This window comes from Pongo abelii, chromosome 10 (genome assembly GCF_028885655.2).
Source record: "Pongo abelii isolate AG06213 chromosome 10, NHGRI_mPonAbe1-v2.0_pri, whole genome shotgun sequence".
In the NCBI taxonomy this organism is placed as follows: Eukaryota; Metazoa; Chordata; class Mammalia; order Primates; family Hominidae; genus Pongo; species Pongo abelii.
The window spans coordinates 64,320,711-64,341,424 of record NC_071995.2 but is presented as its reverse complement, the minus strand read 5'-3'; the positions used below and the strand labels follow the sequence as shown (position 1 = coordinate 64,341,424).

The following is a 20,714-nucleotide window of genomic DNA, read 5'->3' as shown; positions in this document are numbered from 1 at the left end:
CTGAAGGGTGGGGTTTAGGACAAGTTGCCCTTGGTGGCCTTATAACAAAGAAGAGAACAGAACCAAGGATGGATTCTAACAGTAACAAAATGTATGTATGTATTTATTTATTTATTTGAGACAGAGTTTCTCTCTTGTCACCCAGGCTGGAGTGCAATGGCACGATCTTGGCTCACTGCAACCTATGCCTCCCAGGTTCAAGCGATTCTCCTGCTTCAGCCAGCTCCCCAGTAACTGGGATTACAGGCGCCCACCACCATGCCCGGCTAATTTTGTATTTTTAGTAGAGATGGAGTTTCACCATTTTGGGCAGGCTGGTCTCGAACTCCTGACCTCAGGGGATCCGCCCACCTCAGCCTCCCAAAGTACTGGGATTACAGGCATGAGCCACTGCACCTGGCCACGATAACCAAATGTAAAAGACAGGAAGAAATAAAGGCAGGAAAGGACTGAAAGCGAGCAGTTAAAATGGTAAAAGGATCAAAACGAAGTGGGGTTGTAGAACTAAGGAAGGAGAGTTTTAAGGGTGAGGAGGTGTCAGGAGCGGCAAATGCTAAACGCCAAGGAGGATGCAAACTCCAGAACATTCCTGGATTTGATGAGTAGGGCCATTTTCCAGCAGTGCAATGTGTCAGGGGGGACCTGAAAAAACTGAGGAGAGAATGGGAGGTCAAGGAGTAGAACCAGCATGTGGGTGATTTTAAAAACTTGTGTTGGTGAAGAAGGAGAAATGGAAGAAGATGGGTGCATGTATAAGCTGAAGAGGGATAAGCTCATTTTTTAAAAAAAACTTTCTTATTCTTAGTAGAGACAGGGTCTCACTATGTTGCCCAGGCTGGTCTCAAACACCTGGCATCAAGCGATCCTCCCATGTTGGTCTCAAGTGCTGCGATGACAGGTGTGAGCCACTGCACCTGGTGGAGCTCACCTGTACGAGAGGTAGTTCAGCATCGTGATTCAGAGCACAGGTTTTGAGATCAGCCAGTTGGCCTGGGATTACATCCTATGACCCTTACCAACTACTGATCTAAGGCAAAGCTCTTAACCTCTTTGTGCCTTGCTTTTCTCATCTGTAAATTAGGGATAATATTCAGCACTTGGAGCACCCCCACTGTGGGTGGGGCCACCTCCTTGGCATGAGGATAGGTAGGATGTGTATGTCTTCCTTGCCCTCGAGAGTCTTACAATTTACTAGTAGACAATGGCAATTGAGCCAGTAGCCATGTCATAGCATAGTCACAAGGATAGACCTCATGGTGCTCATTTTAGCTCCTTCATGACTTCAAACAACTGGTTGCACCTGAAATGTTACTCTGGGTTTTGGGAATTATGGTTACAACAATAATTCAAAATAGCCGGTCTTGACCTTTCAGGTGAATCATGTCCGAACCAGAGACTTTGACTGCTGCCTTGTTGTGCCCCTCATAGCAGAATCCGGGAATAAGCTGGACCTGGTTATTAGTAGAAACCCACTGGCTTCACAGAAGTCTATAGAACAACAGAGTCTACCAGGAGATTGGAGTGAACAGAACAGTGCTTTTTTCCAGCAGCCTAGCCACGGTGGTAATTTGGAGACACGAGAACCCACTAATACATTATAGCAACGCTTTTTATAAAGCAGGACAAAAGACAATATCTACATGGTGCTAACAATCCCTTTAAGATTTCTGTGACATTTGAAGCACAGATAATCACGTGGCATTAACTGCAAGCACAGGGGTCTTGTAACTGTCTCTCATGGCTCATGTTCACTTCCCTTTTCAAGTTCAAGAGGTTTCTTTTTTGGTGACCACTATGGTATATGGTGGGCAATGCCCTGCCAGTCCCAACGGTAGAGAAAAATAGGCCGTCCCCCCAACTCTACAATTAACATCAGAGGAAATTTTTTACAAGTTCATCTTACTATCACTTTTTAAAAAGAGAAACATCTGTTTGAAAATATTCTCTATGATGACTTCCTTAATTCACTTTGAAATCAGTTTCTTACTATGAAGTCATTAATGTAAGAACTTGACCAACAAGGCTTTTCTTCTCATAGGCTGGCTCTACTAGGGGAACTAGTGTTTGGTAAACTGCTGGGACTACCACAATGGGAGGGGTACAGGTATAAAATTAATTAAGTAAGTTATCTTAAAATGTTTCAGCAATGATGCACGTAGGAGACCATAATAGGTGGTGGTAAATGTTTTGCCCACGTATAGGAATGATTTTAACTAAGATGTATGCTATTCCCTATGCAACAAATTATCAAACAGGATATGTCTTGTGACCTGTTTTTTTTTTAAGGACACATTTTTAATAGCTGAAAATCTCTGATAATGAATTAGAGTGTGTAGTAAACACGAGAATTGTTATATTATTTTTAAAATTCAAGACTAAGAACTTGAGAGAATGAAGAGTCTATTAAAATGAGGTTCATCTTAATGATAGGCAAACCAAACTCATACCGCTTGACATGTTTTGAAAACTGGTAATATTGAGGGTGTACAGCACATGTACTTAAAAATGAGACTGGACTATCTTTTGTTCTGAGCCATGCCACTTACCGAAATTGTAAATACATTTTTCACAAATGCATTGCCAATTATTACCATCCCTCAAAGCAATAAATTGTGACAGTTGCTTTCAATGTTTGTCAGCAACTGTTTTCATTTGTTCAGATATTTTGAATAGCTACACTAATAACTGTTATTTGGTGAATATAAAAAAATAGATCTGTATATTGATGGTAGACTCTCCATATTGAAATGATTATTTTCCAAACATTTTCATTTTGGTCAATAATTCAAACTACCACTTAGGCAAAGCATTCGAACACTGTGTCCTTTGTTTAAGGAAATAAAAATCACCTTTCTTTTTGTGCAAAAAAAATATTATTTCAATCACATTTCAGAACCGCCAGGGCAAGAAAGTATAAAGCAGAATCATGTTAAGAAAAAAGAAAAAAAGATCATGAGTCACATAAATATGTATTTTTATTTGTAACAAACAAGTATTAAACTGTAAAGTATTTTTGTACAAATTTAATACTTTAATAGCATGGTATTTATCGTCTATGTATGGTTTTGGGGAATTCAAAATTGTTCAAATATTTGTATGGAAAAAAATAAAACCCTCTACCAAATGGAATAAACAGTGATTTTAAAAAGCCAAATAAGGAGGATATGCATTATTGGTGTTTTGAATATATTTCAATGTTCTAGCCTGAGTCCTACACAATTTTTTTTGTTTTGTTTTGTTTGTTTTGAGACGATGGAGTTTCACTCTGTTGCCCAGGCTGGAGTGCAGTGGCACAATCTCAGCTCACTGCAACCCCTGCCTCCCGGGCTCAAGTGATTCTCCTACCTCAGCTTCCCAAGTAGCTGGGATTACAGGCGCCCGCCACCACACCTGGCTAGTTTTTGTATTTTTAGTAGACATGAGGTTTCACCATGTTGGCCAGGCTGGTCTCAAACTCCTGACCTCAAGTGATCCACCCGCCTTGGCCTCCCAAAGTGCTGGGATTACAGGCGTGAGCCACCGCATCCAGCCACAATGTTTATTTTTGTATAATTTTCTAAAGGTGAGAGGTTTTCCTATCAATCAACCTGAGAAGCACCACCGAAGAGTAGGAACCTGGGTATTGAAATTGAGTCCAGGTTTGATTTCAGGCTCCAGTACTTATTCGTAGTATGACATTTACTCACCACGAGTCAGCTTCTCTACCTGAAACTGAAGGTCATGTCTGTACCACAGGATCATTCGGAAGACGAGGAGTGAAATATATGAGAATGGGCTAAAAACACACACAGAAATACCTCCAAGACCAATGGTACATTTACTGTAGGTGACAGATATTGATCAAGTATCACAACATCCACCTCAGAGAAAATTACATGTATTCTCTGAGATAGATTTACATAAACTGTTAAAATGTACAAACTTTAATTATGCTACCTTTAAAAATTCACGTTCATTTTTATACAGTTGCATTCAGTGTGCCCAGGGTTACATTCTGAAAAGCAGAGTATTTTCTAGCACATGAGAGTCATATGACCCCAACTGACAATCTATTATTGCAAAAATCCAAGCAACTGTTCAAATTTTTATTGCACTCTCCTCACTTCAGCATCAAGTGTGAGGCTGAAGCTAGTGAAATGTGTAGTTAGAACAGACTTTGTGAAGAAAGGCAAATGAGAAGCTGTATTTCATGTGAAAGACAGATTTCAGTTGTAACCAAAACTAAAATGAATCAACAATAGAAAATGGCTGTTAAAAACAAAACAAAAGGATGGGGAGGAGCCAAGATGGCCGAATAGGAACAGCTCCAGTCTACAGCTCCCAGTGAGTGACGCAGAAGACGGGTGATTTCTGCATTTCCATCTGAGGTACCGTGTTCTTCTCGCTAGGGAGTGCCAGACAGTGGGCGCAGGTCAGTGGGTGAGTGCACCGTGAGCCAGCCGAAGCAGGGGCAAGGCATTGCCTCACTTGGGAAGCACAAGGGGTCAGGGAGTTCCCTTTCTAGGGGTGACAGGCAGCACCTGGAAATTCGGGCCACTCCCACCCAAATACTGTGCTTTTCCGACGGGCTTAGGAAACGGTGCCCCAGGAGATTATAGCCCGCACCTGGCTCAGAGGGTCCTACGCCCATGGAGTCTCGCTGATTGCTAGCACAGCAGTCTGAGATCAAACAGCAAGTCAGCAGCGAGGCTGGGGGAGGGGCGCCCACCATTGCCCAGGCTCACTTAGGTAAACAAAGCAGCCTGGAAGCTCCAACTGGGTGGAGCCCACCACAGCTCAAGGAGGCCTGCCTGCCTCTGTAGGCTCCACCTCTGGGGGCAGGGCACAGACAAACAAAAAGACAGCAGTAACCTCTGCAGACTTAAATGTCCCTGTCTGACAGCTTTGAGGAGAGCAGTGGTTCTCCCAGCACGCAGCTGGAGATCTGAGAACGGGCAGACTGCATCCTCAAGTGGGTCCCTGACCCCTGACCCCCGAGCAGCCTAACTGGGAGGCACCCCCCAGCAGGGGCAGACTGACACCTCACACGGCCGGCCAGGTACTCCAACAGACCTGCAGCTGAGGATCCTGTCTGTTAGAAGGAAAACTAACAGAAAGGACATCCACACCAAAAACCCATCTGTACATCACCATCATCAAAGACCAAAAGTAGATAAAACCACAAAGATGGGGAAAAAACAGAGCAGAAAAACTGGAAACTCTAAAAAGCAGAGCACCTCTCCTCCTCCAAAGGAATGCAGTTCCTCACCAGCAACGGAACAAAGCTGGATGGAGAATGACTTTGACGAGCTGAGAGAAGAAGGCTTCAGATGATCAAATTACTCCGAGCTACAGGAGGATATTCAAACCAAAGGCAAAGAAGTTGAAAACTTTGAAAAAAATTTAGAAGAATGTATAACTAGAATAACCAATACAGAGAAGTGCTTAAAGGAGCTGATGGAGCTGAAAACCAAGGCTCGAGAACTACGTGAAGAATGCAGAAGCCTCAGGAGCCGATGCGATCAAATGGAAGAAAGGGTATCAGCCCTGGAAGATGAAATGAATGAAATGAAGCGAGAAGGGAAGTTTAGAGAAAAAAGAATAAAAAGAAACGAGCAAAGCCTCCAAGAAATGTGGGACTATGTGAAAAGACCAAATCTACGTCTGATTGGTGTACCTGAAAGTGACGGGGAGAATGGAAACAAGTTGGAAAACACTCTGCAGGATATTATCCAGGAGAACTTCCCCAATCTAGCAAGGCAGGCCAACATTCAGATTCAGGAAATACAGAGAACGCCACAAAGATACTCCTCGAGAAGAGCAACTCCAAGACACATAATTGTCAGATTCACCAAAGTTGAAATGAAGGAAAAAATGTTAAGGGCAGCCAAAGAGAAAGGTCGGGTTACCATCAAAGGGAAGCCCATCAGACTAACAGCAGATCTCTCGGCAGAAACCCTACAAGCCAGAAGAGAGTGGGGGTCAATATTCAACATTCTTAAAGAAAAGAATTTTCAACCCAGAATTTCATATCCAGCCAAACTAAACTTCGTAAGTGAAGGAGAAATAAAATCCTTTACAGACAAGCAAATGCTGAGAGATTTTGTCACCACCAGGCCTGCCCCAAAAAAACCTCCTGAAGGAAGTGCTAAACATAGAAAGGCACAACCGGTACCAGCCACTGCAAAATCATGCCAAAATGTAAAGACCATCGAGACTAGGAAGAGACTGCATCAACTAACAAGCAAAATAACCAGCTAACATCATAATGACAGGATCAAATTCACACATAACAATATTAACTTTAAATGTAAATGGACTAAATGCTCCAATTAAAAGACACAGACTGGCAAATTGGATAAAGAGTCAAGACCCATCAGTGTGCTGTATTCAGGAAACCCATCTCACGTGCAGAGACACACATAGGCTCAAAATAAAAGGATGGAGGAAGATCTACCAAGCAAGTGGAAAACAAAAAAAGGCAGGGGTTGCAATCCTAGTCTCTGATAAAACAGACTTTAAACCAACAAAGATCAAAAGAGACAAAGAAGGCCATTACATAATGGTAAAGGGATTAATTCAACAAGAAGAGCTAACTATCCTAAATATATATGCACCCAATACAGGAGCACCCAGATTCATAAAGCAAGTCCTGAGTGACCTACGAAGAGACTTAGACTCCCACACATTAATAATGGGAGACTTTAACACCCCACTGTCAACATTAGACAGATCAACGAGACACAAAGTCAACAAGGATACCCAGGAATTGAACTCAGCTCTGCACCAAGCAGACCTAATAGACATCTACAGAACTCTCCACCCCAAATCAACAGAATATACATTTTTTTCAGCACCACACCACACCTATTCCAAAATTGACCACATACTTGGAAGTAAAGCTCTCCTCAATAAATGTAAAAGAACAGAAATTATAACAAACTATCTCTCAGATCACAGTGCAATCAAGCTAGAACTCAGGATTAAGAATCTCACTCAAAACCGCTCAACTACATGGAAACTGAACAACCTGCTCCTGAATGACTACTGGGTACATAACGAAATGAAGGCAGAAATAAAGATGTTCTTTGAAACCAACGAGAACCAAGACACAACATACCAGAATCTCTGGGACACATTCAAAGCAGTGTGTAGAAGGAAATTTACAGCACTAAATGCCCATAAGAGAAAGCAGGAAAGATCCAAAATTGACACCCTAACATCACAATTAAAAGAACTAGAAAAGCAAGAGCAAACACATTCAAAAGCTAGCAGAAGGCAAGAAATAACTAAAATCAGAGCAGAACTGAAGGAAATAGAGACACAAAAAACCCTTCAAAAAATTAATGAATCCAGGAGCTGGTTTTTTGAAAGGATCAACAAAATTGATAGACCGCTAGCAAGATTAATAAAGAAAAAAAGAGAGAAGAATCAAATAGATGCAATAAAAAATGATAAAGGGGATATCACCACCGATCCCACAGAAATACAAACTATCATCAGAGAATACTAAAAACACCTCTACGCAAATAAACTAGAAAATCTAGAAGAAATGGATAAATTCCTCAACACATACACCCTCCCAAGACTAAACCAGGAAGAAGTTGAATCTCTGAATAGACCAATAACAGGAGCTGAAATTGTGGCAATAATCAATAGCTTACCAACCAAAAAAAGTCCAGGACCAGATGGATTCACAGCCGAATTCTACCAGAGGTACAAGGAGGAACTGGTACCATTCCTTCTGAAACTATTCCAATCAACAGAAAAAGAGGGAATCCTCCCTAACTCATTTTATGAGGCCAGCATCATCCTGATACCAAAGCCGGGCAGAGACACAACCAAAAAAGAGAATTTTAGACCAATATCCTTGATGAACATTGATGCAAAAATCCTCAATAAAATACTGGCAAACAGAATCCAGCAGCACATCAAAAAGCTTATCCACCATGATCAAGTGGGCTTCATCCCTGGGATGCAAGGCTGGTTCAATATACGCAAATCAATAAATGTAATCCAGCATATAAACAGAACCAAAGACAAAAACCACATGATTATCTCAATAGATGCAGAAAAGGCCTTTGACAAAATTCAACAACCCTTCATGCTAAAAACTCTCAATAAATTAGGTATTGATGGGACGTATCTCAAAATAATAAGAGCTATCTATGACAAACCCACAGCCAATATCATACTGAATGGGCAAAAACTGGAAGCATTCCCTTTGAAAACTGGCACAAGACAGGGATGCCCTCTCTCACCACTTCTATTCAACATAGTGTTGGAAGTTCTGGCCAGGGCAATTAGGCAGGAGAAGGAAATAAAGGGTATTCAATTAGGAAAAGAGGAACTCAAATTGTCCCTGTTTGCAGACGACATGATTGTATATCTAGAAAACCCCATTGTCTCAGCCCAAAATCTCCTTAAGCTGATAAGCAACTTCAGCAAAGTCTCAGGATACAAAATCAATGTACAAAAATCACAAGCATTCTTATACATCAATAACAGACAAACAGAGAGCCAAATCATGAGTGAACTCCCATTCACAATTGCTTCAAAGAGAATAAAATACCTAGGAATCCAACTTACAAGGGATGTGAAGGACCTCTTCAAGGAGAACTACAAACCACTGCTCAAGGAAATAAAAGAGGATACAAACAAATGGAAGAACATTCCATGCTCATGGGTAGGAAGAATCAATATCGTGAAAATGGCCATCCTTCCCAAGGTAATTTACAGATTCAATGCCATCCCCATCAAGCTACCAATGACTTTCTTCACAGAATTGGAAAAAACTACTTTAAAGTTCATATGGAACCAAAAAAGAGCCTGCATCGCCAAGTCAATCCTAAGCCAAAAGAACAAAGCTGGAGGCATCACACTACCTGACTTCAAACTATACTACAAGGCTACAGTAACCAAAACAGCATGGTACTGGTACCAAAACAGAGATATAGATCAATGGAACAGAACAGAGCCATCAGAAATAATGCCACATATCTACAACTATCTGATCTTTGACAAACCTGAGAAAAACAAGAAATGGGGAAAGGATTCCCTATTTAATAAATGGTGCTGGGAAAACTGGCTAGCCATATGGAGAAAGCTGAAACTGGATCCCTTCCTTACACCTTATACAAAAATCAATTCAAGATGGATTAAAGACTTAAACGTTAGACTTAAACCATAAAAACCCTAGAAGAAAACCTAGGCAACACCATTCAGGACATAGGCATGGGCAAGGACTTCATGTCTAAAACACCAAAAGCAATGGCAACAAAAGCCAAAATTGACAAATGGGATCTAATTAAACTCAAGAGCTTCTGCACAGCAAAAGAAACTACCATCAGAGTGAACAGGCAACCTACAAAATGGGAGAAAATTTTCGCAACCTACTCATCTGACAAAGGGCTAATATCCAGAATCTACAATGAACTCCAACAAATTTACAAGAAAAAAACAAACAACCCCATCAAAAAGTGGGTGAAGGACATGAACAGACACTTCTCAAAAGAAGACATTTATGCAGCCAAAAAACACATGAAAAAATGCTCACCATCACTGGCCATCAGAGAAATGCAAATCAAAACCACAATGAGATACCATCTCACACCAGTTAGAATGGCAATCATTAAAAAGTCAGGAAACAACAGGTGCTGGAGAGGATGTGGAGAAATAGGAACACTTTTACACTGTTGGTAGGACTGTAAACTAGTTCAACCCTTGTGGAAGTCAGTGCGGTGATTCCTCAGGGATCTAGAACTAGAAATTCCATTCGACCCAGCCATCCCATTACTGGGTATATATCCAAAGGACTATAAATCATGCTGCTATAAAGACACATGCACACGTATGTTTATTGCGGCATTATTCACAATAGCAAAGACTTGGAACCAACCCAAATGTCCAACAATGATAGACTGGATTAAGAAAATGTGGCACATATACACCATGGAATACTATGCAGCCATAAAAAATGATGAGTTCATGTCCTTTGTAGGGACATGGATGAAATTGGAAATCATCATTCTCAGTAAACTATCGCAAGAACAAAAAACCAAACACCGCATATTCTCACTCACAGGTGGGAATTGAACAATGAGAACACATGGACACAGGAAGGGGAACATCACACTTCGGGGACTGTTGAGGGGTGGGGGGAGGGGGGAGGGATAGCACTGGGAGATATACCTAATGCTAGATGACGAGTTGGTGGGTGCAGCGCACCAGCATGGCACATGTATACATATGTAACTTACCTGCACATTGCGCACATGTACCATAAAACCTAAAGTATAATAATAATAATTTAAAAAAAAAAAAGAATAAAAAAAAAAAACCAGATGATGGGTTAATAAAGTTCATTAAATTAGTCTCTATTTTTGCATATGTTTAAACTTTTATAATAAAACATTTAAACATAAAAAAAAACAAAAAAAAACAAAAAGGCTCTTATGATTTCAGGTAGCACTTTTCAAATATAGTGACCAGGCCAAAGGAAGAGCTAGGGTCAGCCAATAAGTTCTGAGCACCCCAGTCCTCTTAAAAAGGGCTGTGACAAACTATGAAATGAAAGGGCGTGGGGCTATGCCACCAGAAGACTGGCAGAAGAAACTGGAGATAAGTAGCCAGATGGGGCAGAAGAGACAAGGTCTGAACTACATGAGACTCAGGACTTATGAGCAGAGGTTCCAATGAGGTAGATTTCAGCTTAATATAAGGAAGTAATTTCCAACACCAGTGTTGCAAAGTGGTTTTCACCAAGCAGTCAAGACCTTTAGCATTGGAAATGTGTGTTCCACTGGTGACTGATGGGTGTTTAGCAAATGGTAAGCTGGGGTAGATGACCCTTGCAATTTTAACATGCTGGGATGAAATACTATTTGCTTCCAATTTAAATTTTAAAAAGGATACTAGAAGTATCCTCTTACTGAAATATTTTTTTTTTCATGATAGACCGGTAATGGGCTGGCACCATAACAAGGTTTGAGGGAGGCACATCTCACACATGCGCATGAACACCCATGCATCAGGCTTATGAACTACAAAAGGATCTTAATGAAATCTTAGAGAATTTTGAATTGGGTCAGTTATTTGTATTTTGGCCAATAGTACATTTATAATATAAGAACTAGTGCTTTGGAATATTCCGTTACATAGTATTAGTTTCATTGTGTTTTTATGGAAAAAAGGTATTTTCAAGTTCTTCTTGACAGTGTGAAGCTTTACCTGAGTACTATACCCTGAAATATAGGCAGAGTTAAAGAAATTTTATTTCTATAAGGTTGTAGTAACCCCCCTGCCCATCGCCTGCGTGTTCCAGGAAATGGCTTATTATAAAGAACCATCCTTCCCCAGGTGACTTAGATAAGACTCACAGATGTTCATCTCCCTTCCCCCATTTACTTATAACAAAATCAGACACAGACTGCCCTGAAAATTACTATTCTTTGCTTCATAAATGATTAGCTGAATTGCTTGTACTCACTGATCTAGAGAAAATATTAAGCTTCCTTCCCCCAGGCTTTTGAACTTTGACCAACCCTCAATTTAAGCCAGCATACAACCCCTCCTTAAGAGGCCCTCCTAAAAGTAATAGGACAAGAGTTAAAATTAATGAAATAGAGAATAGGAAGACAGTAAAGAAAATCAATGAAACCAAAAGTTGGTCCTTTAAAAAGATTAAAATTCATAAACTTTTAGCTAAACCAAGAAAAAAAGAGACTCAAATTACTAAAATCAGGAATGAAACAGAGGCTTTACTACCAGCCTTACAGAAATTTAAAAAACCATAAAAGAATACTATGATCAACTGTATGTCAGAAAATTAAAAAACATAGATTAAATGAGCAAATTTCTAGAGAAAAACTGTCAAAACTGACTCAAGAAGAAATAGAAAAGCTAAATACACCTATAACAAGTAAATAAATTTAATCAGTAGCTTTAAAACTTCCCATGCCGGGTGCAGTGGCTCATGCTTGTAATCCCAGCACTTTGGGAGGCCGAGGCAGGTGGATCACCTGAGTTTGGGAGTTCGAGACCAGCCTGACCAACATGGAGAAACCCTGTCTCTATTAAAAATACAAAATTAGCTGGGCATGGTAGCACATGCATGTAATCCCAGCTACTTGGGAGGCTGAGGCAGGAGAATTGCTTGAACCTGGGAGGTGGAGTTTGCAGTGAGCCGAGATCGTGCCATTGCACTCCAGCCTGGACAACAAGAGTGAAACTCCATCTTAAAAAACAAAAACAAAACAAAACAAAAACTTCCCACAAAGAAAAGCCCAGGGCCAGATTAATTTAAAGAAGAGTTAATACCAATTCTCACAAACTCTTCCAAAATAGAAGACAAGGGGACACTTCACAACTCATTCTATGTGGTCACTATTACTCTGATACCAAAACCAAACAAAGGCATCGCAAGAAAAAGAAACTACAGACCAATATCTTTCATGAATTTAGATGCAAAAGTCCCCAACAAAAAACCAGCAAGCCAAATCCAGCAGCACATACAAAGGATTGTATACTATGACCAAGTGAGATTTACTCCACGGATGTGAGATTGATTTAACATCCAAAAATTACCACACTGCATCAATAAAGGACAAAACTACACAATGATCTCAATACATAGAGAAAGGATTTGACGAAATTCAATGTCCCTTCATATACAACAACCTAGGAACAAAAGAGAATTTCTTCATCTCAGTAAAGGACTTAAAGATCCACAGCAAACACTGTTAATGGTGGAAGACTTAATGCTTTCTCCCTAATATGATGAACAAGACAAGGATATTCACTCTTGCCACTTCTATTCAACAATATACCAGGGGCTCTAACCAGGGCAATTAGCAAGAAAATGAAATTAAAAGCCTACAGATTAAAAAGGAAGCACTAAAAGCATCTCTATTTGCAGATGATATGATCTCTTATACAGAAAATCCTAAGGAATTCACTAAAAACCTACTGTAACTAATAAACAAGTTCAGCAAGGTTGGAAGATACAAGATCAATATATAAAAATCAACTTCATTTCTATATAGTAGCAGTAATGAACCAAAATAAATTAAGAAAATAATTCCATTTACAACAGGATAAAAAATTAAATATTTTGAAATAAATTTAACAAAAAGCATTGTAAATTTAATAAAAGAAATACAAAACTTATACTCTGAAAACTACAAAGAATTAAAGAACCAAGCATGATGGCTCACACCTGTAATCCCAGCACTTTGGGAGGTCAAGGTGGGCAGATTGCCTGAGTCCAGGAGTTCGAGACCAGCCTGGGCAGCATGGTGAACCCCTATCTCTGCAAAAAATACAAAAATTAGCCAGATGAGGTGGTGCAGGCCTGTAGTCCCAGCTACAAGAGTGGTTGAGGTGGGATGGTTGAGGAGGTTGGACTGCTTGAGCCTGAGAGGTAGAGGCTGCAGTGAGCTGTGATTGCACCACTGCACTCCAGCCTGTCTTTCCTAAGCAAATGGAAAGACATCTGTGTTCATGAGTCACAAGATTTAATACTGTTAAAATGGCAATAGTTCCCAAATCTGTAGGTTTAACACACTCCTCAACAAAATTCCAGTTTGCTTCTTTGCAAAAACTGACAAGTAGATCCTAAAATTCACATGGAAATGTAGGGACCCCTAATAGCCAAAACAAACTTGAAAAAGAAGAATAAAGTTGAAGGACTCACACTTCTTAATTTCAAAACTTTCTACAAAGCTACAGTAATAAAGACAATATGGTGCTGGCATTAGAATAGACACATGGGCTGGGCGCAGTAGCTCACGCCTATAATCCCAGCACTTTGGGAGGCCAAGGTAAGCGGATCATCTGAGGTCAGGAGTTTGAGACCAGCCTGGCCAACATGGTGAAACCCCATCTGTACTAAAAATACAAAAAATTAGCCAGGCGTGGTGGCAGGCACCTGTAATGCCTGCTACTTGGGAGGCTGAGGCATGAGAATTGCTTGAAACAAGGAGGTGGAGGTTGCAGTGAGCTGAGATGGCACCATTGCACTCCAGCCTGGGTGACAGAGTGAGACTCCATCTCAAAAAAAAAAAAAAAAAGAAAAGAAAAAGAAAAAAGATGCATGAATCGGGCTGGGCACAGTGGCTCACACCTGTAATCCCAGCACTTTGGGAGGCCAAGGTGGGCAGATCATGAGGTCAGGAGATCGAGACCATTCTGGCTAACATGGTGAAATCCCATTTCTACTAAAAATACAAAAAAAATTAGCCAGGCATGGTGGTGGGTGCCTGTAGTCCCAGCTACTTGGGAGGCTGAGGCAAGAGAATGGCGTGAACCTGGGAGACAGAACTTGCAGTGAGCTGAGATCGAGCCACCACACTCCAGCCTGGGCAACAGGGCAAGACTCTGTCTCAAAACAAACAAAAAAAAGAAGATGCATGAATCAATTGAATAGAATTTAAAATCCATAAATACACCCTCACATTTACAGTCAACTAATTTTTGACAAGGGTACCAAGACAATTCAATGGGGAAAGAATAATCTCTTCAATAAATGGAGCTGAACAATTGAATTGTCACATGCAAAAGAATAAGTGGGATCCCTACCTCACACCATATACAAAAATTAACTAAAAGTGAATCAAAGATCTAAGTGTAAGAGCCAAAACTTGTAAATTATTAGAAGAAAAAATTGTAGTAAATCATCATGACTTTTGATAGGCAATAGTTTCTTGGATATAACACCAAAAGCACAAGCAGCAGCAACAACAAAAATAGATACAGTGGTCATCATCAGAATTTAAAACTTGGGCCTCAAAGGACACTTATTAGTCCATTTTCACACCTGAGACTGAGTAATTTATAAAGAAAAGAGGTTTAATTGACTCACAGTTCCACATGGCTGGGGATGCCTCAGAAAACCACAATCATGGCAAAAGGTAAAGGAGAAGCAAGCACCTTCTTTACAAGGTGGCAGAAGGGGGTTGGGGCGGGAGTGCCATACTTTAAAACCATCAGCTATCATGAGAACTCACTCACCATCACCAGAACAGCATGGGGGAAACCACCCCCATGATCCAATCACCTCCCACCAGGACCCTTCCTGGACACATGGGGATTACAATGTGAGATGAGATTTGGGTGGGGACAGACAGCCAAACCATATCAGATACCATCAAGTTAATTAAAATAAAATTCACAGAATTGGAGGAAAATTTTGCAAATTATGTTTCTGATAATGGACTTAAATGTTGAAAATATAAAGAATTCTTACATTTTGTGATGGTTAATATTAGGTGTCAACTAGATTGAGAGACACCTGGATGGCTGATTAAGCATTGTTCCCCTGTGTGTCTGTGAGGGTGTTGCTGGTGGAGACTGACATTGGAGTTAGTGGAGTGGGACAGGAAGACCCACCCTCAGTGTGGGTGGGCACCATCGAGTTGGCTGCCAGTGAGGCTGGAACACAGCAGGTGGATGAACGGAGATAAGCAGTGTGCTTGCTGAGTCTGCTCCCTCTCTTTCTTCCTGTGCTGTGCAGAATGCTTGACTTCCTCTCCTTCTGCCCTTGGACAGCAGACTCCGGGTTTTTCCACCTTTGGACTCAGGGACTTGCACCAATTGCTTCCCAGAGGCTCCTGGGCCTTTGGCCTCAGACTGAGGGCTGCACTGTCAGCGTCCCTGGTTTTGAGGCTTTCAGACTTGGACTGAGCCATACTATCAGCTTCTCTCCTTCCCCAGCTTGCAGATGGCCTATCGTGGGACTTTGCTTTATAATCGTGTGAGCCAATTCTCTCTTACTCTGATGGTTAATACTGAGTGTCAACTTGATTGGATTGAAGGATGCAAAGTGTTGATCCTGGGTGTGTCTTTGAGGGTGTTACCAAAGGAGATTAACATTTGAGTCAGTGGGCTGGGGAGGGCAGACCCACCCTTAATCTGGTGAGCACAATCTAACCAGCTGCCAGCAAATATAAAGCAGGCAGAAAAACGTGAAAAGGCGAGACTGGCCTAGCCTCCAGCCTACATCTTTCTCCTGTGCTGGATGCTTCCTGCCCTTAAACATCAGACTCCAAGTTCTTCAGTTCTGAGACTCCAACTGGCTCTTCTCACTCCTCAGGCTTGCAGACAACCTATTGTGGGAACTTGTGATCATGTAAGTTAATACTTAATAAACTCCCCCGCCCATACACACACATATATATATCCTATTAGTTGTGTCCCTCTAGGGTACCCTAACTTATACACTAATAAAGTCCCTTTTATATCCACATATATCCTATTGGTTCCATCCCTCTGGAGAACCCTCACTAATACAGATTTCAGTGATAGAAAGAAAAACTATCCAATTTAAAAGTGTGCAAAAGATCTGAATATACATTTCTCTAGGGGACATACAAATGGCCAATAGTCACATGAAAGCTGTTCAACATCACTAGCCATAAGAAAAATGCAAATCAAAACCACAATGAAATACTACTTCATACCCACTAGGATGGCTATAATCAAGAAGTCAGATGATAATAAACGTTGGAGAGAATAGGGAGAAACTGGAACTCTCATACACTGCTGGTGAGAATATAAACTGGTGCGGCTGGTTTGGAAAAAGTCTGGCAGTGCCTCAAAATGTTAAACATAGAGTTACCATATGACCCATCAATTCTACTCCTAGTTATACACCCAAAAGAAGTGAAAGCATATGTCCACATAAAAACTTACACACAGATGTTCATAGCAGCATTTCATAATAGCCAAAAAGTAGGAAATAACCCAAATAAATGTCCATCAACTGATGAATGGACAAATTCAATGTCCTTTATCCATATACTGGGATATTATTTGGCAATAAAAGAGACGAAGCACTGACACATTACTGGTACAACATGGATGGAGTCTGAAAACATTATGCTAGTCAAATAAGTCAGGAACAAAGAACCACATGTCCTCAATAGGCAAGTCTATTGGGACTAGGTAAATCAGGTTACCTAGGGTTGGGGGAAGTCAGGGGATTACTGCTAAGGAGTGTGAGGTTTCTCTTTTTTTTGAGACGGAGTTTTGCTCTTATTGTCCAGGCTGGAGTGCAATGGCGTGACTCGGCTCACCGCAACCTCAACCTCCCTCCTGGGTTCAAGTGATTCTCATGCCTCAGCCTCCCAAGTAGCTGGGATTACAGGCATGCACCACCATTCCCGGCTAATTTTGTATTTTTAGTAGAGACGGGGTTTCTTCATGTTGGTCAGGCTGGTCTCGAACTCCCGACCTCAGGTGATCTGCTCACCTCGGCCTCCCAAAGTGCTGGGATTACAGGCATGAGCCACCATGCCTGGCCAGAGTGTGAGGTTTCTTTGTGGGGTATGAAAATGTTCCAAGTTGGGCATGCTGGCTCACACTTGTAATCCTAACACTTTGGGAGGCCAATGTGGGAGGATCACTTGAGCTCAGGAGTTCGAGACCAACCTGGGAAACATAGTGAGACCTTGTCTCTATCACTAAAAAAAAAACAAGTTCTAAAATTGATTATAATGGTAGTTGTCCAATTTGATGAATATACTAAAAGCCACTGAATTGTATACTTAAAATGGGTGAAATGAATGTGAATTATATCTCAATAAAGCTATTAACCATTTATGCCTGAGGTTGCAACTTTCTGAATTTTTGCAATCAGACGTTGGTGATGACTTTGAGCAGTGGGATATAAATAACTCTCACATGTTTAGTGTCCCAATGATGGACCACTAGGCATAAATGGGTTAACAGATACATTTTTCCTCTTGACTTTTTCTTTTACCATTTAACATAAATAAAAATTTAAAAATCAAATCATTCTGAGGGAGAAAAAAACTTCCTAAGTGGAACATATTCAAAACAATGTGCTCCCAACTCAGAAAGCATTTCCAAGGAAAAGTCCCAGGTAGGCTGGGCCCCAGGCAGCAGTGATGGAGTGAGCAGCAGTCTTGTAAAATGACCACATTCCAACATCCTAGGAGGCGTGTCAATAATATCAACAGATGTAATTACAGCTTTTCTTTGCCACTGCTTCAACCCATTGGCAAAGATAACACACAACGATCATCAAAGTTACGAAGGCATTATCCTAAAAATACAACATGTTTTAATGTACATAATTTTTTTTTTGGAGACGGAGTCTTGCTCTGCCACCCAGGATGGAGTGCAGTGGTGCGATCTCAGCTCACTGCAACCTCCACCTCCCAGGTTCAATCGATTCTCCTGCCTCAGCCTCCTGAGTAGCTGAGATTACAGGCACGTGCTACCACACCCAGATAATTTTTGCATTTTTAGTAGAGATGGGGTTTCATCATGTTGGTCAGGCTGGTCTCAAACTCCTGGCCTCTGGTGATCCACCTGCCTCAGCCTCCCAAAGTGCTGGGATTACACGCATGAGCCACTGTGCCTGGCTTAATGTACATAATTGTATAAAAATATATATGTATATAAAATATCTAATCTCTTCACTTATGTCCATTGCTACCAGTTCTCATGATGACATGCGTTGAAATCATTAATATTTTCTTCGATTAAATGGATTTAAAACATTTGCTAACACAAATACCTTAAAACTCCAGTTATAGGCAACTTTTTTTATCTTGGTACTTTGACGTTACGATGTTCGTTTTGTCTCCAATAGAAAAAAATAGTTACTCTGAACAATTTGAAATAAAACTAACTTTCTTGATTATCTGTGGGCTTGAAAAGTTGCCTGGGAATTAAATTATTCAGTCTCAAATTCTGAAGTCTGGAAGACACTTGTGGAGATTCTCCCACCTGTTAGAACAATTAAAATAACAAAGTTAATTTTTTAAAAATGTAGTCAGTCTACCCTATGTACTTGTATTCCCTCTGCTTCAGAAAAAGAAATCATGTACCTTCCCCAACCCTTGAAAGGCTTGAGCAACCAAAGCAATTGGCTATCAGCTCCTTGTAGGATCACATCTGCTTTGCTCACTGTGGTATCTCCAGCACCCAGCTCTGGGTCTGGCATTTAGAAGTAACTATGTACTGAATTAGTACATGTGTCTAACTTCTAAAGGTGTAGACAGGGCCCACTACATAATTTGGCAGCCCAGTACAAAATTAAAATGATGGCCCCTTGTTCAAAATTAAGAATTTCAAGATGGTGATTACAGAACTTTTTTTTTTTTTTAAGTGTGGGCCTGAGTCCTGGAGGACTGCCCATGTTGCCTGCCCATGAAGTCAGTTCTGGATGTGTAAGATAAAACACTGCAATGTCGCAGTCATATTCTTTGTGCTATTGATGATTCCGAAGTAAGCCAGTATCGTCATGATGAAGTTTCACCACCATAAAGAAATGAAAAGAGTAAGCACAATTCAATTTTAGGAAAAGGGTGTTCCTTTGGAATTGCCTCTCTTTTCTGCTCATGTCAAAAGCCTTATTCCAGGACCTCTGTAAGAGATGACAAGTTTAATTTCAGAAAAAGATGTTTTCCTGAGATGGAAATTCTATCAAAGAGTTGACCTGGGGTACAGAATGGAACTTAGAATCAGCAGGGATTCTACTGTCCAAGAGGGGAAAAAGAAGAAACTTCCCCCTCCACCCTCAACTATGTCCATTTTAATCACTTTTCCCACAAAACCTGACCCTCAGCCTCTTTTCCCAATCTGGTTAATGGTGCTGGATCCACCTGTATGCCTTAGCCAGCAGTCTTGGAGTTATCCTCAGGCCCAACCCCACCTGAATCCAATTGATTATTAAGTCCCATCAGCTCTATCCTTAGCATGTCTTCTCCATCCCCATTGCTACTACCTAATGTTAGAACCTCCTCATTTTATGCAGGTTACTGAAATAATCTTTTGGCTGAGAACTTATTCCCTACTCTCTCTCTAACCATCATCATCCACTAAACCTCAGTCAATGTCACCTTCATAAATTTCAATTCACAGAGCACTTAAAATGCTTCTACTGTTCTCAATTGCAATCAGAAGAATGTACGACCTCTTCAGAAGACCCTGTGTCCAACCTCCCTGCCAGTTCCTGCGTCTGCGGCCCATCCTCTCACTGTGCCCTGCGCTGTAGCCATGCTGTTCTACACCAGTAGTCTCCTAATGTGCCAGGACTCCACACGCTGTGCCCTGTGTCAGACCGACTCTTAGAGAACCTTTTCCCTGTGCCATATCAATATGGGGACAGAGGATATAAGTATTCCCCGTTTACAACTCAGCCTGGTTCTGGCAGGTTACACCAGCACTTTCTCCCCTGGGTTCTCCCTGTGGCCCCTTCTTACCTTTATTACAGCCTTGGAAGCTTAAAGACTCAACTGAACAAGTCTGATGCCAGCACTTAAAGCAATTCTTAACGCTTCAATTAGAACCACATTAGGAAATTACTTATAATCCCACCTTTTTTTTTTTTAACACAAAATCCATTACCCAAATTGGATCCTCTAACTCATAAAACCAGAAAGCAAATGCCTTTGGGTTATTTCCTAAACTCAGAATAGGTCTCAATAGAAGTTTGCTTCCCTTACAAACATTCAAAAGGATCTTTTACTGCCTCGAAAGCAATTCCAAAAGGAATTGTCAAACTAAAAGGGGCACTACAAGAATAAAAGTATGACTTTCAGTACAACCTGAAAGAACGATATTCTGAATGTCTGATTTTTAAAAAAAAAGTTTCATCGCCATATATTCATGACTCATATTTTGATCACTAAGTATTTTTGAGGTATTACCATGTGAACAGCAATTGTACCAAATGTTCTAGCAGATCAAAAATGATACACTGTCCT

At 40.8% G+C, this 20,714-nt stretch overlaps 2 protein-coding genes and 1 non-coding gene across 28 annotated transcripts in view; 1 reads left to right on the top strand and 2 right to left on the bottom strand.

Moving 5' to 3' along the window:
* GRIP1 (glutamate receptor interacting protein 1) overlaps window positions 1-4,048 on the top strand; it is an 852,850-nt gene extending 848,802 nt beyond the window's left edge. For 14 of the 23 annotated variants that reach the window (XM_054527383.2, XM_054527382.2, XM_063712186.1 and 11 more), the window contains one exon: window positions 1,356-4,048. In XM_054527383.2, coding sequence (XP_054383358.1) covers window positions 1,356-1,601 — 246 coding nt within the window. In that variant the 3' untranslated portion in view covers window positions 1,602-4,048. The remainder of the gene's footprint in view (window positions 1-1,355) is intronic. The other 9 variants (XM_054527385.2, XM_063712188.1, XM_054527388.2 and 6 more) reach the window with 1 other exon arrangement.
* HELB (DNA helicase B) overlaps window positions 2,958-20,714 on the bottom strand; it is a 51,047-nt gene continuing 33,290 nt past the window's right edge. For all 4 annotated transcript variants that reach the window (XM_009247998.4, XM_054527389.2, XM_054527390.2 and 1 more), the window contains exon 13: window positions 2,958-18,732. In XM_009247998.4, the coding sequence (XP_009246273.3) occupies window positions 18,631-18,732 (102 nt within the window). In that variant the 3' untranslated portion in view covers window positions 2,958-18,630. The remainder of the gene's footprint in view (window positions 18,733-20,714) is intronic.
* LOC112136005 (small nucleolar RNA U13) lies at window positions 10,930-11,033 on the bottom strand. The gene has a single exon (XR_002917217.2). It is a non-coding gene; the product is annotated as a small nucleolar RNA U13 (small nucleolar RNA).